Consider the following 24,030-nt stretch of genomic DNA (forward strand, 5'->3'; position numbering starts at 1 on the left):
AGTTTATTCGTGCCGGTGAAAGCAATACAGACCCCCTCAAGAAAATCAAATCAAATAAGCCCCTTCAACTCTGATCAATTTTCTGTTGCATTCCCCTTTTTATTGCATTAATTCAACAAGCCTGTTCTTTAAAAAAAAAAAAAAAGTTGTCCCAGAAACGTGCATTTGTACTAGTCAGAGCTAACTATCCATGCTGATCACATGTCTGTATGTGAGCCAATTGAACGGGCAACTGGAGTCCAGGCTGTTGGTTGTGCCCATGTGCACATCGGCGCGAGTCGACTGTCTCGTTGGACTCTGATACACACGCTGGGAGAAATCAATGGAATAAATCAATAATAAATATCGGTAGAAATGGATGACCCTACACAAGCACTTTATTCAGCTTGTTGTTAACGCTTATGTAAATTTGACGTTAGTAGATTGTTTTCTTCTTTGAGATGCATGTGTGGCAGCCCGGGAGGTTTCAAAGATCCATCCATCCGAGCATCCATCCATCCATCATCCACCCAAGCCGAACATCCATCCGAACATCCATCCGAACATCCATCCATCCATCCATCCATCCATCCATCCATCCATCCATCCATCCATCCATCCATCCATCCATCCATCCATCCATCCATCCATCCATCCACCCACCCACCCACCCACCCACCCATCCATCCATCCATCCATCCATCCACCCACCCATCCATCATCCACCCATCCATCCATCCATCCATCCATCCATCCATCCATCCATCCATCCATCCATCCTTCCATCCATCCATCCATCCATCCACCCACCCACCACCCATCCATCCATCCATCCATCCATCCATCCATCCGAAAAGCCATCCGAAAAGCCATCCATCCATCCATCCGAAAAGCCATCCGAAAAGCCATCCATCCATCCAAAAAGCCATCCATCCATCCATCCATCCATCCATCCGAAAAGCCATCCACACATCCATCCGAAAAGCCATCCACACATCCATCCGAAAAGCCATCCACCCACCCATCCACCCATCCATCCATCCACCCACCCAAATCCATCCATCTACCCACCCAAATCCATCCATCCATCCATCCATCCATCCATCCATCCATCCATCCATCCATCCATCCATCCATCCATCCATCCATCCATCCATCCATCCATCCATCCATCCATCCATCCATCCACCCACCCGTCCGAACATCCGTCCGTCCATCCGAAAAGCCGTCCATCCATCCATCCGTCCGTCCATCCGAAAAGCCGTCCATCCATCCGTCCATCCATCCATCCATCATCCATCCATCCATCCATCCGAAAATCCATCCATCCATCCATCCATCCATCCATCCATCCATCCATCCACCCACCCACCCATCCATCCATCCATCCATCCATCCATCCATCCATCCATCCATCCATCCATCCATCCATCCATCCATCCATCCATCCATCCATCCATCCATCCATCCATCCATCCACCCACCCACCCATCCATCCATCCATCCATCCATCCATCCATCCACCCAGCCGAACATCCATCTGAACATCTGTCTGTCCGCCCTCCCGTCCGTCCGTCTGTCCATCAGTCCATCCACCCACCCATCCGAACATCTGTCCGTCCGCCCGTCCATCCATCCGAAAAGCCATCCATCCGTCCGTCCGTCCGTCCATCCAGCCATCCATCCGTCCATCCGAAAAGCCATCCATCCGTCCGTCCACCCGAACAGCCATCCGTCCGAACATCCGAAAAGCTGTCCGTCCATCCGTCCGAACATCCGAAAAGCCGTCCGTCCATCCGTCCGTCCGAACATCCGAAAAGCCGTCCTTCCAGCCGTCCGTCTATCCGTCCGTCCATCCATCCGAACATCCATCCATCCAAACATCCATCTGAACATACATACATACATCCATCTGAACAGCCAATCATCCATCCATCTGAACATCCATCCAGTACCGGTACTGGAGTCCCATAGGCCAGAAAGGATGGATGGGCGGCCGCGTTGGAGTTGGTAGCTCGAGTTCTCCTAGGGCCCAAGGGTCAGCGGTTCGATTCCTGGCTGCGATTTACCACTGTTGAAGTACCCTTGGACAAGGTACTGAACCCTAATTTGCCCCCAATGGGTTAGCAGCGCCTTGCATGACGGCAGCACCATTGGTGTGCTAATGTAAAGCGCTTTGGGCATTTTAACAATGTAGATAAATGCGTTGTATAAGTAGTCTCTCCAAAGGCCCGGTAGGCCTCTTTCTTCAGCTTGACGGCATCCATTATCGCTGGAGGTTTGACAGTTGCCGTCATATGTTTTCGAGATCAAGGTACCTTTCTGTCCTGTTCCGTACCGTTCCGCCCCCAAATTTTATACCGGAACGCTGTTCAGGACCATTCCACTTTCACCCCTGGTTATCGGCATCGTTGACGAAAACATCAATGGTTAATGGCAAAACAAAAAATCCCTTTTCCAGCCAACGAAAAATTTCTAGCATTCAACCGAAACACATTGAGCTTCTCCTGTGGCCTTTTCTCGTGTGTTTAAGACAAATCATTCGCCATCCGACAGAAGCAAAAACGCCTTTTTAAACGCCATGAAATATTCTCGCGAGCGAGTACGGCAAATGTCGGCGCTATGTAAATGATACCGGATGACCTTTCTGGCAGCGAGCGAGCGAAGGCGCTTTCATATATCACCACAAGTGACTGCACTTGGGCGCAAACAGTCATACATAACCTTTTGCGCTAAATTAATTTGGTTGTACGGTCAATGAGAGCGGCGGATTTCCCGGTCTTCGCTTATTTGACATTAATGCTGCTCGCTCCCTCTTCAAATTGCTCAAACGCCGCCACCGCCGGATCATTTTGATTTTTTTTTTTTGCCGCAATTTGCATAAAGCGCGTATTGGGCCGAAACGACGAGATTGAGAATTTGTCACGCGGGGCGATCGCTGCCAGGCTCTTTTGACAAAGAGCCGGCGCTCGGGCGAGTCGGAGGCACTCTCAAATTAAAAAAAAAAAAAAAAAAGGGGCGCAAACACCTAGTTCCAGATTGTTTGTTTTGATTAAGTCCTAGCTGAGTGATTTTCCTACACGCGCTTTAAAAATGAGTGTTCAAAACACCCGAGTGTGACCGATTTTTTTTCCATCTAAAATTTGATCTACAATTTTGTTTTTGATATATGCTCCTTACTTTTTGAAGGCGACAATAAAAACCTAAATGAAGAAAGCTCAAAACACGTTTAGCCCTTTCTCGTTGGCAGCCATTGACGGCACTAGACGTCTAATCCCAAAAACAATAGGAAGTGACCTGGAAATGCCCCACAATCAACTGGAAGTGATGTGAAATGCCCCCAAATGAACCCATTGCCTGGCATTGACTGCCACTGAAGGCCATAGACGTCCAATCTGTTTGTAGGCATTTACAGATGACTTCCTGTTGATTTTGAGTTACATTCTATTCACTCTATTCAGTAACCCAAAAACAATAGGAAGTGACCCGTAAATGCCCTCAAATCGAAAAGTGACCGAAAATCTCAACAGGAAATGACGCCAAATCACCCAGTAACCCAAAATAAACACAGTGACCTGTAAATGCCCCAAAGTCAGCAGGGAGTGACCGAAAATCGACAGGAAGTGACGTGAAATCTCCCGTTAACTCAAAATCAACAGGAAGTGACCCGTAAATGCCCCAAAAATCAACAGGAAGTGACCAACGAATGCCCCAAAATCAAAAGGAAGTGACTGAAAATCAACAGGAAATGACGTGAAATCACCCAGTAACCCAAAATAAACACGAAGTGACCTGTAAATACCCCAACGTCAACAGGAAGTGACCGAAAATTGACAGGAAATGACGTGAAATCTCCCGTTAACCCAAAATCAACAGGAAGTGACCCGTAAATGCCCCAAAAATCAACAGGAAGTGAACCACGAATGCCCCAAAAATCAACAGGAAGTGACTGAAAATCAACAGGAAATCTATGGAAAAAACCTAGCAAAATGCATCTCGGTAATTCCCATTGCATTGGCATGTGCTATGATTTCTAATGTGTTGGTCGCCCCTTGTGGCTCTTTTGAGTAACTACTGTAAACGTGATTTAGTTTTGGCTAATTTCAATTTATATTATTCATACGGGACATTTATTTTTGAAAATATTCAGTTGACGTTTTCTCCCAATTTTCACGGAATGCTTATTTTGAAAACCTTGAAGTTGTTACATTTATCCTTATTAAAGCATGCAGTGGGGTTTCACAATACAATTAGCAATAACATGTTAATTGCATGACCGCAATTAACAGAATCATCGGATTTTTGGAGTTGAACGGCATAGACGTCCAATCCGTTTGAAGTGGGAGGGATGGCAGCGAATGAACGGAACAATAAATGATTGAAAAATAATGAATTAAAAACGCATTACATACAATTACAGCATTACCAGAAGGAAATAGTCACTAAAAAAACTAATAAACTTTAAAAAAAAAAAATTTTTTTTAAATTGGAAAAAACCTAGCAAAATGCATCTTGGGAATTCCCATTGCATTGGCATGTGCTATGATTTCTAATGTGTTGGTCACCCCTAGTGGCTCTTTTGGGGGAACATGATTTAATTTTGGCTCATTTCAATTTATATTATTCATACTGGACATTTATTTTCGAAAATATTCAGTTGACGTTTTCTCCCAATTTTCACAGAATGCTTATTTTATTTTGAAAACCTTGAAGTTGTTACATTTATCATTATTAAAGCATCCTATGGGGCTTTACAATACAATTAGCAATAAAATGTTAAGTGCACGACCGCATTTAACAGAATCGCTTTTATATCGGTAGTGGATTTTCGGAGTTGACCGGCATAGACGTCCAATCCATTTGAAGTGGGAGGGTGGCAGCGAATGAACGGTCGTTCATTCGCTGCCACCCATTCCACTAATGATACTCATTTCAAGAGTTTCAGTTCAGTTTTCAAGAGCTACATGATTTGACGTCAACCACTTTTTACAACTCCTGAGCTCAACTAAGTCTGTAAACGCTCCGTTTTTCCCCTCCCGCGTTTATCGCCTTAACGAGAAGGCCGTCCATACGCCTTTTTACGAGCGCGCTAATTAGTAATTACACAAAAGCGCTCGGCGCGATTCGGCGCCCGTCGCTCCCCCTTTTGTCATTTTAATTGTTGTTATTTTGAGGCGCGGCGTCGCGGCGGTAAATCCTGCCAAGGACACGTCGGCGCGGGATGAACGAGCGCTGAATAATTTATCGCCTTTGCGGAAGCGCGAGCGGCGGAGGTATCTTTCACGCGCCGCCGTCATTAGGACCCCCATTGTCACCCCACTGGAAGAGCTTGTCCCCCCCTTTACTGTCCTATGACTAATTACTCCAGCGCACCACTTGGCCCTTCTGATGGATTAATGTGCATTGTGTGAGGCGCATATAGGACACCCCCACTGCCTCCTTTCGGGAGATGCGAGACATGTTATGTCCGGATCTAGAGTTATTAGGCTCAGGCTATTGTATGCTGACTGTTGGCTACACCAGGGGTTTTCAACCCAGTCCTCAAGGCACACTGTGGGTCCTGGTTTTTGTTCCAGCCGATCCAGCAGAGACAGTTGAACCAATGAGGCTTCTGCTAAAACAAGCCACACCTGACTGCAATCAACTGATTGCACTTGTAAAACACCAGATTGGGGAAAAAGTGTTGTCATCTTGTTTGGTAAGAATGAAATCCTGCACCCACAGTGTGCCTTAGTGGAATAGGTTGGGGACCCCTGGGCTACACTAACAAGCAAGTAGTTCTATCAAGCGATAGTGAGGAATGGGCACTAGATGTCTATGAAGAAAACAATGAGGTGTTCGTAAGGCACCAAACAACACAAACGCATGGTGGTGAAATAAACAATTCGGAAAATATGAGGTAGGTCAACACAAATAGCAAAGACTACGACTAGGGTTTGTGTGAAATTGCTTGGATTTTATTAGTGCTGCAACAATTAATTGATTAACTCGAGTAATTCGATTAGTAAAAAGCTTCAAATTAAATTTCCCTTTAAGTGGCGTTGTAATTAGGGTTGTTCCGATCATGTTTTTTTGCTACCGATCGTTTTAGTTTGAGTATCTGCCGATCCCGATATTTCCCGATCCGATTGCTTTTTTTTTTTTTTGCTCCCGATTCAATTCCAATCATTCCCGATAATTTTTCCCGATCATATACATTTTGGCAATGCATTAAGAAAAAAAGAATAAAACTCGGACGAATATATACATTCAAAATACATTAATTACATAAGCACTGTATTTGTTTATTATGACAATAAATCCTCAAGATGGCATTTACATTATTTAACATTCGTTCTGTGAGAGGGATCCACGGATAGAAAGACTTGTAATTCTTAAAGGATAAATGTGACTATGTATATTGTGACTAAATATTGCCATCTAGTGTATTTGTTGAGCTTTCAGTAAATGATACTGTAGCCATTTAACTGTTCTGCCCAAATGCATGATGGGAAGTGCAACCATGACCGTGCGCACTGGCACCAATTGATATATAATTGTTGAGAGAGGGATTTTAAGGCTTTAGCCAATTTAAAAGAGGCTCCAAAGACTGCCAAAATTCTCTCTACTCATTTTACGCTGCCTGTTAGCTCTATATATAGGTAAAACGGCGCCATTATAGATTGAACGCGACAATGAGTGAGTGGGTCGTGCAGCACATGCGTTAATTGCATTAAATATTATAACGTGAAACGTAAAAAAAAATTAATCACCGCCGTTTACGCGATAAATTTGATAGCCCTATTTAAAGCAAAAACTAAAGACTCTGGATGAATGCAAGACATTTTGTCTGTAACGTTAAATACAATTAGAAAACGATTTAATTAAAAAAATATATATTTAAAAAAAAAGGCTTGTCCGATATTTTTTTGCCGATTCCGATACTTTGAAAATGACCTGATCGGATCGATCGGGACATCTTTAGTGGAGACACTACCTTGTAGGGGCAACAGTGAATATGACATTGCTCATTAAACATGGTGGAATCCAGTTGCTCCTTGTTAAGAGCAACTCCAAGTTTTTGTTTGAGCTAATGTTTTTTTTTAATTTATAGGTACAGTGGGGCAAATAAGTATTTAGTCAACCACCAATTGTGCAAGTTCTACTTGAAAAGATTAGAGAGGCCTGTAATTGTCAATCTGAGTAAACCTCAACCATGAGAGACAGAATGTAGCATAAGTATTTGTTTACCTACCAAAAAGCAAGATTTCTGGCTGTTAAAGACGTCTTTCTTCTAACGAGGCTCCACTCGTTACCTGTATTAATGGCACCTGTTTTAACTCATTATCGGTATAAAAGACACCTGTCCACAACCTCAGTCAGTCACACTCCAAACTCCACTATGGCCAAGACCAAAGAGGTTGTCGAAGGACACCAGAGACAAAATTGTAGACCTGCACCAGACTGGGAAGACTGAATCTGCAATAGGTAAAACGCTTGGTGTAAAGCAGGGGTCCCCAAACTTTTTCTGTGAGGGCCACATTACTTTTCCCTTCTCTGATGAGGGGCCGGGGTCAGTTTGTAACAGAAAAAGTATGACGATTGCAGGAATGCCTAAATGTAAAAAAAAATACCACAATCAAATAACCCTTTCTGGATTCTTCACGGAACAAAAGGAAATAGAATAAAAATAATATCATATAATATAACAATAATATTAATTATAAATAAAAATAACACTATTAATTAAATAGATAATAACTAGGGCTTTCAAACGAATAAAAATTTTAATCGAGTTAATTACAGCTTAAAAATGAGTTAATCGCAATCCAAACCATCTATATAATATGCCATATTTTTTCTGTAAATTATTGTTGGAAAGATAAGACACAAGATGGATGTATACATTCAACATACGGTACATAGGGACTGTATTTGTTTATTATAACAATAAATCAACAAGATGGCATTAACATTAATAACATTCTGTTAAAGCGATCCATGGATAGAAAGACTTGTAGTTCTTAAAAGATAAATCTTAGTACAAGTTATAGAAATTTTATATTAAAACCCCTCTTAATGTTTTCGTTTTAATATAATTTGTAAAAATTTCAATCAAAAAATAAGCTAGTAGCCCGCCAGTGTTGATGTCAATAATTACTTACACAATGCTCATGGGTGCTGAAGCCTATAAAATCCGTCTCACCCAAGCGCCAGCAGAGGGCGGCAAAACTCCGTAAAACACACTTAACACATGGGCATTTCACTCTACTGTCATTTAAATGTGTCTGAGCGGGGCATGTGCGTTAATTGCATCAAATATTTTAACGTGATTAATTAAAAAAATTAACTACCGCCCGTTAACGCGATCATTTTGACAGTCCTAATAATAACCAAATAACCCTCTCTGAGTTCTTCACAGGAAAAGGCCAGGAAATAAATAACACTATTGAGAGAAAAAAAAAAAAATTCAAAATGCTCTCTGCTATTGTTCAAGAGGCCGGACCGAAAGTGGAGGCGGGCCCGCGGGCTGTAGTTTGCGGAGCCATGGTGTAAAGAAATCAACTGTGGGAGCAATTATTAGAAAATGGAAGGCACACAAGACCACTGATAATCTCCCTCGATCTGGGGCTCCATGCAAGATCTCACCCCGTGGCGTCAAAATGATAACAAGAACGGTGAGCAAAAATCCCAGAACCACACGGGGGGACCTAGTGAATAACCTACAGAGAGCTGGGACCACATTAACAAAGGCTACTATCAGTAACACAATGCGCCACCAGGGACTCAAATCCTGCACTGCTAGACGTGTCCCCCTGCTGAAGAAAGTACACGTCCAGGCCGTCTGCGGTTCGCATTTGGATGATCCAGAAGAGGACTGGGAGAATGTGTTATGGTCAGATGAAACCAAAATACAACTTTTTGGGAGAAACACAGGTTCTCGTGTTTGGAGGAGAAATAATACTAAATTACATCCAAAGAACACCATACCCACTGTGAAGCATGGGGGTGGAAACATCATGCTTCATGGGGTTGTTTTTCTGCAAAGGGACCAGGACGACGGATGTGTGTAAAGGAAAGAATGAATGGGGCTATGTATTGAGAGATTTTGAGTGAAAATCTCCTTCCATCAGCAAGGGCATTGAAGATGAGACGTGGCTGGGTCTTTCAGCGTGACAGTGATCCGAAACATGCAGCCAGGGCAAGAAAGGAGTGGCTTCCTGAGAAGCATTTCAAGGTCCTGGAGTGGCCTAGCCAGTCTCCAGATCTCAACCCCGTAGAAAATCTGTGGAGGAAGTCTAAAAAAACGACAGCCCCAAAACATCAATGCTCTAGAGGAGATCTGCATGGAGGAATGGGCCAAAATACCAGCAACAGTGTGTGAAAAGCTTGTGAAGAGTTACAGAAAACGTTTGGCCTCTGTTATTGCCAACAAAGGGTACATAACAAAGTATTGGGATGAACTTTTGGTATTGACCAAATACTTATTTTCCACTCTAATTTGGAAATAAATTCTTTAAAAATCAAACAATGTGATTTTGTGTCCCCCCCCCCCCCACACACACACACACATTCTGTCTCTGATGGTTGAGGTTTACCCATGTTGACAATTACAGGCCTCTCTAATATTTCCAAGTGGGAGAACTTGCACAATTAGTGGTTGACTAAATACTTATTTTCCCCACTGGACTTACTGCAGGTTACTTTTGCAGCAAATTCCTCAGTACAAATTATTTTTAGAATTACCGTATTTTTCGGACTATAAGTCGTTTTTTTTTTTCATAGTTTGGCTGGGGGTGCGACTTATACTCCGGAGCGACTTATGTGTGAAATATTTAACACATTATTATATAATTTCTAGGGGTGTCAGATGATTAAAATTTTTAATCGAGTTAATTACAGCTTAAAAATTAATTAATCGTAATTAATCGCAATTCAAACAGTCTATAAAATATGCCGTATTTTTCTGTAAATTATTGTTGGAATGGAAAGATAAGACACAAGATGGATATATACATTCAACATACGGTACATAAGTACTGTATTTCTTTATTATAACATTAAATCAACAAGATGGCATTACCATTATTAACATTCTGTTAAAGCGATCCGTGGATAGAAAGACTTGTAGTTCTTAAAAGACAAGTTATAGAAATTTTATATCAAAACCCCTCTTAATGTTTTCGTTTTAGTAAAATTTGTAAAAAATTTCAATCAAAAAATAAACTAGTAGCCCGCCATTGTTGATGTCAATAATTACTTACACAATGCTCATGGGTGCTGAAGCCTATAAAATCAGTCGCACCCAAGCGCCAGCAGAGGGCGGCAAAACTCCGAAAAACAAGTACACCTTTCACTGTGCTCTCATTTTAATCTGTTTGAGCCTGGCATTTGTGTGTTAATTGCGTCAAATATTTTAACGGGATTAATTTAAAAAATACCGCTCGTTAATGCGATAATTTTGACAGCCCTATTAATTTCACGTTATTTTGGTGTTTTGGAGTGACACTGATGGTTTGGTAAACTTGTTAGAATGTTCTTTATGCTATAGTTATCTGAATAACTCTTAATAGCTATGTTACGTTAATATACCAGCCACGTTCGCATTTTGTTGTTCATGCATCATGTAACATTATCATACAGTACACTTATTCAGCATGTTGTTCTCTATCGTATTTTTATTAGGGCTGTCAAACGATTAAAATTTTTAATCGAGTTAATTACATCTGAAAAATTAATCGTAATTAATCGCAATTCAAACCATCTATAAAAAATGCCATATTTTTCTGTAAATTATTGTTGGAATGAAAAGATAAGACACAAGACGGATATATACATTAGACATACGGTACATAAGTACTGTATTTGTTTATTATAACAATAAATCAACAAGATGCCATTAACATTATTAACATTCTCTTAAAGAGATCCATGGATAGAAAAAACTTAGTTCTTAAAAGATTAATGTTAGTACAAGTTATAGAAATTTTATATTAAAACCCCTCTTAATGTTTTCGTTTTATTAAAATTTGTAAAATTTTCAATCAAAAAAAATAAACTAGTAGCTCGCCATTGTTGATGTCAGTACACCATGCTCACTCCCCAAACCCATAAAATCATTTGGACCCAAGCGCCAGCAGAGGGCGCTAAACAACAACAAACAGGTAACAAGTAACAAGCGGACATTACACTGCTGTCATTTTAATCTGAGCGGGGCATGTGCGTTAATTGCGTCAAATATTTTAACGTGATTAATTTAAAAAATTAATTACCGCCCGTTAACGCGATAATTTTGACAGCCCTAATTTTTATTTTAAACTGCCATTCAAGATGACATATCTGTTCTATGTGTTTGAATTTATCAAGTAAATTCCATTCAAGTAAAATGTGACTTATACTCAGGTGCGACTTATATATGTTTTTTTCCCTCTTCGCTGAGCATTTTATGGCTGGTGCGACTTATACTCAGGTGCGACTTATAGTCCGAAAAATACGGTACCTGCACAACTCCAAACGTACCACAAGGTACTTTTACACCAAATCTACCTCTACAACTACAATTTAATTCAATTGCAACTACAAGTTACTCCCATCAAATTTACGGGTCCAAGTCTACGGCCTTGTTATCCGGAACCTGACTTCGCACTGTTTTGAAAGCAAATGACAGCCGGCTTTCGGTTCGGGTCTGTTCAGAGTGCTGACATGTTCAGTAATAGCTAACACGCGCGCTTTTTGTCTGCAGCCGGCCCCGGGAGTTCTGGCGCCTGGACTACTGGGAGGACGACCTAAGACGGCGTCGCCGCTTCGTCAGGAACCCTTTCGGTTCCACTCACTCGGAAGCCACGCTCAAGGCCGCCGCCGAGCACGGTGAGTGCGTTCGACGCAAGGTGTTGGTGGCGGCTACCCGATCAAACAGGCTTGAGATCTGAGCGCCAACGCCTTTTAAAAAATGTTTATTCTTGTGTTTCTTTGTTGCAAAACAGTGGCTGGTGTCAGTGGTGAGTAACAATTCTAATCCTATTTTTCATTGGGTTTGGCTTGATTGTGTGATGGTCTTGAGTGGCTGCTGGAAAATGGCGGATGCTCACCTAGCCTAAATGCAAAGTCATGAGCTGAGTAGCTAAATTATTAACCCTTTCAGGGACAGTGGTCGCTACAGTGGGCAGCTATTCAAAAGTACACATATGGCTGGGAACGAATACATTGAATTATAATTAGAGATGTCCGATCGGGTCCGATCACGTCATTTTCAAAGTATCGGAATTGGCAAAAAAATATCGGCCATGCCTTTTTTTTTAATATATATATATTTTTTAATTAAATCGTTTTCTAATTGTATTTAACGTTACATACATAATATGTTACACTCATCCAATCTTTAGTTTAGGCTTAAGGTAGGGTTATCAAATTTATCCCAATAACGGTGGTAATTAATTTTTTAAAAAATGTATCACGTTAAAATTTTAACGCAATTAATGCATGCGTTGCACTCACGCATTGTCGCGCTCAATCTGTAATGGCGCCGTTTTACTTATATAGAGAGATAAAAGGCAGCGTAAAATGAGTAGAGGGAATTTTGGCAGCCTTTGGAGCCTTTTTTTAATAGGCTAAAACCTTACAATCCCTCTCCCTACGATTAGAAATATCATGGGAAGCAATGTGGGGAAGCAAGGTAGCAATTGATCTTTTTTTTAACACCTTATGTTATTTCCCAACACAGAGAAGATACAGTGCCTTGCAAAAGTATTCGGCCCCCTTGAACCTTGCAACCTTTCGCCACATTTCAGGCTTCAAACATAAAGATATAAAATTTTAATTTTTTGTCAAGAATCAACAACAAGTGGGACACAATCGTGAAGTGGAACAAAATTTATTGGATAATTTAAACTTTTATAACAAATAAAAAACTGAAAAGTGGGGCGTGCAATATTATTCGGCCCCCTTGCGTTAATACTTTGTAGCGCCACCTTTTGCTCCAATTACAGCTGCAAGTCGCTTGGGGTATGTTTCTATCAGTTTTGCACATCGAGAGACTGACATTCTTGCCCATTCTTCCTTGCAAAACAGCTCGAGCTCAGTGAGGTTGGATGGAGAGTGTTTGTGAACAGCAGTCTTCAGCTCTTTCCACAGATTCTCGATTAGATTCAGGTCTGGACTTTGACTTGGCCATTCTAACACCTGGATACGTTTATTTTTGAACCATTCCATTGTAGATTTGGCTTTATGTTTTGGATCATTGTCCTGTTGGAAGATAAATCTCCGTCCCAGTCTCAGGTCTTGTGCAGATACCAACAGGTTTTCTTCCAGAATGTTCCTGTATTTGGCTGCATCCATCTTCCCGTCAATTTTAACCATCTTCCCTGTCCCTGCTGAAGAAAAGCAGGCCCAAACCATGATGCTGCCACCACCATGTTTGACAGTGGGGATGGTGTGTTCAGGGTGATGAGCTGTGTTGCTTTTACGCCAAACATATCGTTTTGCATTGTGGCCAAAAATTTTAATTTTGGTTTCATCTGACCAGAGCACCTTCTTCCACATGTTTGGTGTGTCTCCCAGGTGGCTTGTGGCAAACTTTAAACGAGACTTTTTATGGATATCTTTGAGAAATGGCTTTCTTCTTGCCACTCTTCCATAAAGGCCAGATTTGTGCAGTGTACGACTGATTGTTGTCCTATGGACAGACTCTCCCACCTCAGCTGTAGATCTCTGCAGTTCATCCAGAGTGATCATGGGCCTCTTGGCTGCATCTCTGATCAGTTTTCTCCTTGTTTGAGAAGAAAGTTTGGAAGGACGGCCGGGTCTTGGTAGATTTGCAGTGGTCTGATGCTCCTTCCATTTCAATATGATGGCTTGCACAGAGCTCCTTGAGATGTTTAAAGCTTGGGAAATCTTTTTGTATCCAAATCCGGCTTTAAACTTCTCCACAACAGTATCTCGGACCTGCCTGGTGTGTTCCTTGGTTTTCATAATGCTCTCTGCACTTTAAACAGAACCCTGAGACTATCACAGAGCAGGTGCATTTATACGGAGACTTGATAACACACAGGTGGATTCTATTTATCATCATCGGTCATTTAGGACAACATTGGATCATTCAGAGATCCTCACTGAACTTCTGGAGTGAGTTTGCTGCACTGAAAGTAAAGGGGCCGAATAATATTGCACGCCCCACTTTTCAGTTTTTTATTTGTTAAAAAAGTTTAAATTATCCAATAAATGTTGTTCCACTTCACGATTGTGTCCCACTTGTTGTTGATTCTTGACAAAAAAATTAAATTTCATATCTTTATGTTTGAAGCCTGAAATGTGGCGAAAGGTTGCAAGATTCAAGGGGGCCGAATACTTTTGCAAGGCACTGTATATCAATTGGTAGCACTACGCAAAGTCATGGTTCCACTTCCCATCATGCATTTGGGTTGAATGGCTGCAGTATCATTTACTGAAAGCTCAACAAATACACTAGATGGCAACATTTAGTCACAATATACAAAGTCACAAGTCTCTCTATCGGTGGATCCCTCTCACAGAAAGAATGTTAATAATGTAAATGCCATCTTGAGGATTTATTGTCATATTAAACAAATACAGTACTTATGTACTGTATGTTGAATGTATATATTCGTCCGAGTTTTATTAATTTTTTTCTTAATGCATTGCCAAAATGTATATGATCGGGAAAAATGATCGGGAATGATTGGAATTGAATCGGGAGCAAAAAAAGCAATCGGATCGGGAAATATCGGGATCGGCAGATACTAAAACTAAAACAATCGGATCGGGAGCAAAAAAACATGATCGGAACAATCCTAGTTCAAACACATATTACCCCACAAAAAACGGCTAAATACACCTATAAACAAAATTACAAATGCATTAAAAAAATTAGCAAAACCTTTTTGGTCTTAACAGGGAGCAGCTGGATTCAGCCATGTGAAATGAGTTATGTCATATTATTTGTTGCCACTAGTGAGCAGTGTATCCAACTAAATCAATAAAACTAAATGCAAACACTTTCAAAACCAACCATTGCAAACCCACTTTAATTAAACGGATACTCGAAGCAGCAAAGTGTAATTTAAAGCTTTTTTTCATCGATTCATTATGCAGCACTAAAAATTTCTTGTCATACCTCCAAGATTGATTGAAAAATTGGTCACCCAGCCGCAAATAGCAGAAAAATAATAGAGGAAACACGATACGCCATTCAAAATAATGATTGAAAAACAACGCTCGAGCCAACATGTGTCTTTATTTACAAACCGGATCTGGTTTCTCCAAAGTTTTGAAGTTCAAGTGATGCTCGCTTGCAACCCCAAAGCAACAAACTAAGTGTTATAAAGTCCTTTATTCCGAGCTAGCTTCATTTGTGTCACGTCTGTAGCACAACAACATCATAAAAATAGCCCAGTACGCTGGCACCCGTCCTGGGAATATATCATTAAAATAACTCCGTCACCCCTCCAACTCCCGACGTAACCTTTCGTCTTGTTTTTGTCGACCCGGCATTTGTTGCGGAAGCGCGACTGCAGATGAGAACGTCGGGCCCGGCTTTCCGAGCGCCCGGCGCAAAGGTCAGATCTGGCTGTAATTATCTTCATCACACGGGGAGGGGGAACATGAGAACAGGAACGTACCATCTTGCTTCCTATAGGGGAATGTTACATTTCTTAATTCGCTTGATACCATTGACGGTGATGGACATCCAATACGTTTGGACATCTATTGCCGTGAATGATATTCAAATGTGGTCCTTCCATGCCGGGCGTGATTAAAAATGTTTGATTTTGTGGTGAAATTTCAGGAAACTCGACATCTGATGGGAAAGTATTTGACTGTCATTTGAGTGTAATGCATTTGACACAAACTGTGGTTGGGGGTGCACGAGCACCCTCCAGGGGGTACGCCACAAGTCCAAGGGCGCTGGTGTGATAATTACATATTGGGAGTTGTCTCGTTTTCTTTTTTTTTAGTTTTTTTGGTCTGCTTGCATCGCGTTTTGTAATTGGTTCATCAGTAGTTTTTCAGTTTGGTTTTATTTAATTTATATATTTTTTATGCTTGTATTTTGAACTGGTTTGTGATTTATTTATTTATTTATTTATTTTGTTTGCCCACAGGTTTTTTTTTTATTTTTATTTAATTTTTCAAATTTCAGTTACTTAAGATATTTTTCATTTCCCAACTTAATTTTATCTATTATTTTTGTATTATTTTGGACTGGATTGTGTTTTTTTTCCATACTTTTAAAAATTGAATTTCATTTTGTCAGTTCTTTTGACTGTTTCATTTTTTATTGAAAATGTATTTTTTCATTTTTATTTTATTTTTTTATTTTTGAATTTTTCCAAATTTAAGTTACTTTACATATGTTTCCATTTCCCAACTTTATCTTTTATTTTTGTGTTATTTGGGACTAAATTATACCTTTTTTACACATTAAAAAAAAAAAGTTAAACTAGTAATTTTATCACAGTCCAGTGTTTTTAAAAAAAAAAAAAAAAAATTAAGGAGAAAATTTAAGACTTGTTAAATATATGTGTGTTTTTTTTAAGTTTTCCATTTTTGGAAGTTTTATTTTTGAATTATTTTGGACTGAATCGTGCCTTTAAAATTTTTTTTTTACTCATTTAAAAAAATAATAATTTTAATAATAATAATAATAGTAACTTTATTTTAATTTTAGTTTACTATTTTTAATTTTACTTTATTTTATTTCATTATAATTTAGCAACTTCACTCTTGTGCTTAAAAAAAAAAAAAAAAAAAAAAAAGTTTTTTTTTAATTTAAATTTTTTTATTACTGCTCTTCATTTTTACCTCCACCCACTTGGTTTCATTTTTTTAACTTACATTTACTAAAAATTATTTTATTATTTTTATATTAAATTTTTTTTTCAATATTATTTAAGAAATTGGCAGTTATTTTAATTGTGTTCTTATTAAGTGTTAAAAATTTATCTACTCTCCATATTTTATTTACTGCGAGTTTTAGTTTATTAATTTCATGGCATTGTCGTGTTAAAAAATTAATTTTTTTTAATTTGCACATTTTGGGGGGTGTATTAAGTGTTCCAATTTTAGCTATTGTACATTCCGTATTTTCCGCACTATCAGGCGCACCGGAGTATAAGGTGCACCTTCAATGAATAGCCTATTTTAAAAGTTTTCATGTATATCGTGCACCACATTATTAGGTGCAGTAGTAGTAGTAGTAGTGGTTGTATTATACATCCACTAGAAGGTGCTACGCCAAAGGAAATGTCATGCCATGATTAAACAGTATTGATTCATATACTATAAGGCACATCGGATTTTAAGGCGCACTGTCTGCTTTTGAGAAAATTGAAGGCCTCTAGGTGTGCCTTATAGTGCGGAAAATACGGTAGTCTATATATAATTTTAATATTTTCATTTATAGAAAATGGCATCTGTTTTGGTTGTAACGACAATTTAGAAACTGTACATATTTTAAGCGTCTTTCCCAACACTTAGTTTTATTTTGCGGAGTAGTTTTTGTTTTTTTACCCCCATTCTGAACATAGAAACTCCCATTTTTTAAGCAAAACACATCAAATTTTCATCCCATATCTGTTTCATCGCCGCCCTCTTCGTCTTTCATGCCCACTGGCCTGGTGTGAACACCCAGTCATGTGGTACGTATTAGCTTTGGAGGGGTAGGGGGGGACACTGGTAGTAATTTCAGCACTGCTAACTAAGGAATCCTCAAGGGAGGCCTAATTACAGGAAGAGCATTCGAAATATCAGCCGCCTGCATATTTTCCATGACAAGAGATTTTTTTTTTTCTCTTCCCAGCTGCGCATTTTTTTTCTTGATCCGCCTTCAGGTGTTGATAGAGGACAACACAACAATGTTTTGCTGACTGGCTGGATTATAAAGGATTACACACGTAGCGTCATCGTGTGTGTGTGTGTTTGGAAACGGGAACGTTTGGCGTGTTTTTATACTTTGCTGGACGTCCAATTCATGTCGACTGGTCCCAGTCAGAATAAATTGGACGTCTAGCCCCGTCAATGGCATTGAAAAATGAGTATTCGCAGTTGAAATCAATTGGACGTGTACAGAAATCTCGCATTAGCAGAACTGAGGAGACGGTTGCTTATTAGTACCATATTTGCAAATGAACCTTTTTTCAGCAGGGCCGAGAACAAAAAGTGGTATTTGTCATGAGGCAAAATGGATTTTGCCATGTAGCATTTTTTTTTTTGCCATGTGGGAAAACCGATTTTGCCATGTGGCATTTTTTTGCCACATGGCAAAATGGATGTTGCCACGTGGCAAAATAGATTTAGCCGTGGGGCAACATGGAATTTGCCATGTGGCAACATCCATTTTGCCACGTGGCATTTTTTTTGCCATGTGGCAAAATGGATTTTGCCATGTGGATTTTTTTCTTTGCAATGTGGCAAAATGGATTTTGCCATGTGAAGTTTTTCTTTGCCATGTGCCAAAATGGATTTTGCCATGTGGATTTTTTTCTTTGCCATGTGACAAAATGGATATTGCCATGTGGAATTTTTCTTTGCCATGTTTTTTTTTTTCTTTTTTTTTTTTTTCTGCCATGTGGCATTTTCTTGCCTCGTGGCAAAATGGATTTTGTCATGTGGAATTTTGTTTTTGCTATGTGGAATTTTGTTTTTGCCATGTGGCAAAATGGATTTTGCCATGTGGAATTTTTTTGTTTGCCATGTGGCATTTTTTTTACCATGTGGCAAAATGGATTTTGCCGTGTGGATTTTTTTCTTTGCCATGTGGCAAAATGGATTTTGCCATGTGGAATTTTTCTTTGCCATGTGGCGTTTTTTTTTTTTGCTATGTGGCATTTTTTTGCCATGTGGCAAAATGTATTTTGACTTGTGCCATTTTTATTGGTATGATTTTGGTTTGTGGCATATTTTTTTTTGGGATGTGACATTTTTTTTTTTTTTAGTATGTGGGCATTTTTTTAGGGTACATGGCATTTTTGCAGCCCATGCACGTCCATGCCATTGACGGTTACGCACGTCCAAATCTTCCATTTATTTTATATGGCAAAAATTTTATAAATTTTATATGGCTGTGATTTTTGACCATACACTTTACATTACAGCGCATTATCAATCAACTGGCACCCAAGTAAGGCCATGCCATTGACGGCTATGCACGTCCATGCCAGGGATACCCTTAAAAAAATGCCACATGGCAAATACCACTTTCGGTTCTCGCTGCCTCTCCCTTTTTTTGTATGTTAAAGTAATGTGAGTGTTTAATTTTTTTTTTTTTTTTTTTTTTTTTTAAATGTCCAGTTTAGAGTCTTATTGGTGGCCCTATTGTGTTTGTATTCATTTCGATTTTATAGGTATTATGTTTATTATATTTTTTTGTTTAAAATTGTATTTATTTATTTGTAAAAAATATATGATATATAGCTGACAACACTCTGGTGACCCCCAATTTGGCCAAATGTATGTGTGATACATTATTGGAAAGCTTAAAATTTCTTTTTTCTGGGGGAAGAAAATTTTTTAACAGGAGGACATTTTTTGACACCTTGAATGTAGGTCAAATCGGGTGAATGGAAAAAAAAACATTTTTAAGACCTATGAAATTTTCTTGACACCCATTCTGATACATAATAATTAACGAACACTTCAAGATGACCCCCATTTGTCTACTCAAGTGTTTGATAATAAATATACATGCACTAAGACGTGGGTGGATGTACAATAAAAAAGAAAATTGGTGTGTGAGTAAATGTAGATTTAATTTAGCTCTGTTTTATTTTTTAAATAAACATGGGTAAATGGGGAGTTAGCTGTATAGTTAATGATAACTTCACTGCATACAGTTTTTCATTTGGCTTAATTTTAATCTGTGCGGAGATAAAACATTTCCAGGGGAATTTTAGGGATTATATTTCAAAACCATAATACTTTTTAAAATTATGATTAAAGGGAGATGCGAGATACTGAGAATAAAAGGCTTCATATGCACAAAGGGAACATATAATATATGTGAGTACATAACACTATCTATTGATTGTATTAGCCTTGAAGCCTCGGACCTAGGCTTTATGATTTAAGCATCTAATGTTTCTTATACATTGGGAACATCCCATAATAAGCTATCCAAAGGGTCGAAAAGATAATGGACAGCATGTTAGTCAGTTAGCTTGCTGTGTCCATAATTCTCGTGCTAGCGTTCGACTGCAATGTTTGTGTTTTTGTGGCTTTCCGGTAACTCGAGGTGCGAGCATGAGAGAGCATAATTAAAGACACCATGGTTTTAAGGAGGTATTATCGCGTGCTAACCTTGTTTCGATCCAAAAACTCCATGTAGCATGTATCACCGAGTGTCAATCATGACCGCTGTGAATGGCCACAGCTGGACTTTTTGGGGATTTTATGGGTGAAACACGGTTATATAACATGGGTCGCAATACAGAAATCGCAGACATCAAGGAGTGGTCCAGATTTTCTTTTTCAAACATTGACCTTTTTAAATGTTTTTTTCCCCCCAATTTTTCTATGTTTGGATCGATTATCGACAGATCGACAAAATAATTAAAGCACGTTTTTTACTGGCCAGAGGTAAAATTATTAGCTTTTAACTCGTTCACTGCCATTGAAAGCGATAGACGTCTAATCCGGGGGTCAGCAACCCGCGGCTCTAGATCGTTTCACCTTAAACTTGTCTAAATTCTTGAAATTCTAACATATATATAAATGGCGGAAAACACTCAGGTGACTTGAAGTTCCGGTATGAGACACCCAATTTGACCACATTTCAAAATTGTCCTATATGCATGTGTGATACATCATTGGAAAGCTTAAAATCTCTATTTTCTGGGGGAGGAAAAATTTTGAACAGGAGGGCACTTTTTAAAAAAAACATTTTTTTAAACAGCAAAACCCTAAATGGAAGCGAGAGCACGCGAGAGCAGAATTAAAGACGCCATGATTTTAACAAGATATTAGAGCTGAAACGAATACTCGAGCAACTCGAGTAACTCGAGTTTAAAAACTGATCCGAGTAATTTTATTCACCTCGAGTAATCGTTTATTTTGACAGCTCTAATCATCATGTTTTGCTCGGACTACTTTTAATGCGGGACACACAACGCGCTGATGTCACGTGCGTAGAGGAAGAAGCAAAAAAAAAAAAAAAAAAAAAACTTACTGCAGCAGACAGCCGCTACAAACGACACCGACGTTGCTAAATACTAGCCTGCACATGTTACGTTAGTTGCAGGTAGCGTCTGATGGGTCTCATAGAGATCACATGTATGTTGAACTAGATGCAAAATGACAGACTAGGCCGCGTCTGGGCAGCGTTAGCAAACAGCCGCCATCTTAAAGCAGTAGAGCGCTAAGCGCTAATATATAAGATTAACGTTACTGTCACTACTAGCTCACGTAACTTTAGCCCTGCGGAGGGCTAGGTTTCTATTAATTAAGACCACTTTTGATGCGTGGCTAACGTGTCTTACATACAGGCTTTAACATACCATAGCGTTGTGGAGTGATGAGGGTGTCAAATAAAAACTCAATAATGCTAACTATCAATTTTAGCTCAGTAGTCATTGCTGGATAAAACACCAAGTAGCACTAGTCCCTAATGTGCTCCAATACAGCCTGTATCATACATTTGTTTTGAACACTGCAAAAATTCAAAATCCTATCAGGACTTACAGTTTAGACTAACTTAAAACTTTACTACACTGTAAAATATTAAAAGTTGACTTTACTAAAAAAATATATGCAAACTTGCTGCCTTAAAAAAATTAATTTATGTTGACTTAGATGAATTAGATTTGATTAACTTAATTATTGTGAGTTGGCAGTACTCAAATTAACTTAAAAAATTTGGATTATAATCACTTGTTTTTATTGAGTTGGCAGTACTCAAACTAACTAAAATAACTGGATTACAGTAACTTGTTTATTTTGAGTGCACAGTACTCCCATCATATTCAGGTCAACTTAATTTTCTTGACCTAAAAGAATTCCACAATAGAAATTACATCTGCACATACTAATTTCATTAAAAACACATTATCTAACAGTAATGACCCCCAAAACACAATAAATGGAGAACACTCATTGGATTAATTCAATGGAATTAAAATTTACTTTAAAATGCTCAAAAGTGCATTTAATGAGAGACACTGGCTCCTGGCAGGCTGAACGGTGTTTGGTTAATGCTCAGTATCAATGAACAATCAGTGGATTAATTATAAACCTACTTTTGCAAACATTTTGCACCTCATACAAAGTATAAGTACCTAAAATAACCTTTTGCTACAGAAATGACTGAATAATACCTGAACTGCATCAATGTCCACTCCTATCCTGTAATTTCCAAAGACTAACAGGCGAGATCCTATTATCATAATTTCTCATAATTAACTCAGCATTGAAGACATGGCGTCAAACTAGTTTCCCATTACAACATGAGCTTGAGCTCTGGTAAAGCTAACAGTTCTGATTTCTCCAACAATATTAGTGATCAAAACTGGAACTACAATCAACATTGTGCCATGGTTTAAACTGTGCAGCAGTGATAAAATAAACATAAAAATACAGAACTCTTTTTAAAACACACAACTCAGTTCAAATTCAAATTTCACTTTAACACCTGATACAGTAAACAAGATACTTTGTTTTTTTTCACATCACTAAAAGAGTAAATGCAAAACGTGTACTGGAGTTATACACCTGAGAAACCTAAAATCTTACCAAGAATATGTGTCTTATTTTTATTCAAATTCTAATTTCATATTAAGCTTTTTCCTCAAAAAAAAAAAAAAAAAAAAAAAAAAAAAAAAAAAAAAGTAATTTCTATTCAAAAATATTTCATTAGTATATATATATTATTATTTTTTTTTCAATCAAAGAAAAAGTCATGTCAATCAAAAAAATTTGTTTGAATGCAAAAATAAATTTGTAAGTCAAAAAATATGTTTGAAAACTATTTTTCTTTGAAATTTTTTTTTAAAAATTTAATTCTTTTTTTTTTTTATTGAAACAACTTTTTTGATTGATGTAATTCTGCATTTGGACCACATTTTGGCTAGGACATTTGTGTCTTTATTATTCAATCCAAAAATAAGTTGCTTCAAACAAAAAATGTATATTTTCAAAATAAAATCACTTCAATTAAAAAAAAAAAAAACAATTGTAGAAAAAAAGGTTTGAATGTGAAAAAATATTTGAGACTCAGAAATGTACGCTTTATTTTTCATTGAAACTGTTTTCTTTGATCGAAGCAATCCTTTTTGTTTTTGAGCCATATTATGGGTAGGACATTTGTGTCCAAATTATTCAATCCCAATAAAAGTTGCTTCAATCAAAAAACTGTTTTTAATCAAAGAAAAAAAAAACTTTTGCAAAAATATTTTTTTGAAAAAAAATTTTTTTTTTAATTTTTATTTTTTAATCGACGTGTCACTTTTTTTTGAAAAGCAAGTTTTAAACTTTTTTTTTTTTTTTTTTTTTTTTTTAAGGTGGAAAAAGTTTTGAAGGCACTTTTTTTTTTTGAAGTGGAAAAAGTTTTGAAGGCACTTTTTTTCGGTTGAATCATTTAGACACGAAGATCCAACTTCAACGCTACTTCTGACATGTTTGAGTGGCAGGTGATTACGCCAATGGCATAAAAGCAGGAAGCAAAAATAATGGCCACCAGGGCTCCATCCAGCCATCGGACTCTGCTCGAGTCCAAGCCGAAAATAGGGCACCGGTACGGGGGTGTGACATCGGCATCTCACCGGTGTGCCGGCGATGGTACGGTGCCCTATTGCGGCACACTGGCGGACCCCGATATCACTACCCCGGCGCGGAGGCCGGCTGTTGAGTAGACGGCCCGCGACTGACACGACACTCATTCAAAGCTGAAGCGACGGGGCTCCCGGCGCGGGCTACTGGGCAGGCTAGTGTCGGGCCACTCGTCGGCCACTCCCATACCGGCGCGTCGCGACACTGCGGTTGGACCCCGATTGCCAACCGTCACGACAGGGCAGTGGGTGAAGTTCCCCTCTTGAATCACATTAAGCAGCAGCGCACCATACCAGCGCG

General features: G+C 38.8%; 1 protein-coding gene across 7 annotated transcripts in view; it reads left to right on the plus strand.

Moving 5' to 3' along the window:
• lrba (LPS-responsive vesicle trafficking, beach and anchor containing) overlaps positions 1–24,030 on the plus strand; it is a 442,809-nt gene that overhangs the window by 224,670 nt on the left and 194,109 nt on the right. For 4 of the 7 annotated variants that reach the window (XM_057842680.1, XM_057842682.1, XM_057842681.1 and 1 more), the window contains exons 37-38: positions 11,702–11,826; positions 11,943–11,957. In XM_057842680.1, coding sequence (XP_057698663.1) covers positions 11,702–11,826; positions 11,943–11,957 — 140 coding nt within the window. The remainder of the gene's footprint in view (positions 1–11,701; positions 11,827–11,942; positions 11,958–24,030) is intronic. The other 3 variants (XM_057842684.1, XM_057842686.1, XM_057842687.1) reach the window with 1 other exon arrangement.

The sequence above is a fragment of the Corythoichthys intestinalis genome, chromosome 8 (assembly GCF_030265065.1).
Source record: "Corythoichthys intestinalis isolate RoL2023-P3 chromosome 8, ASM3026506v1, whole genome shotgun sequence".
NCBI classification, from domain to species: domain Eukaryota; kingdom Metazoa; phylum Chordata; class Actinopteri; order Syngnathiformes; family Syngnathidae; genus Corythoichthys; species Corythoichthys intestinalis.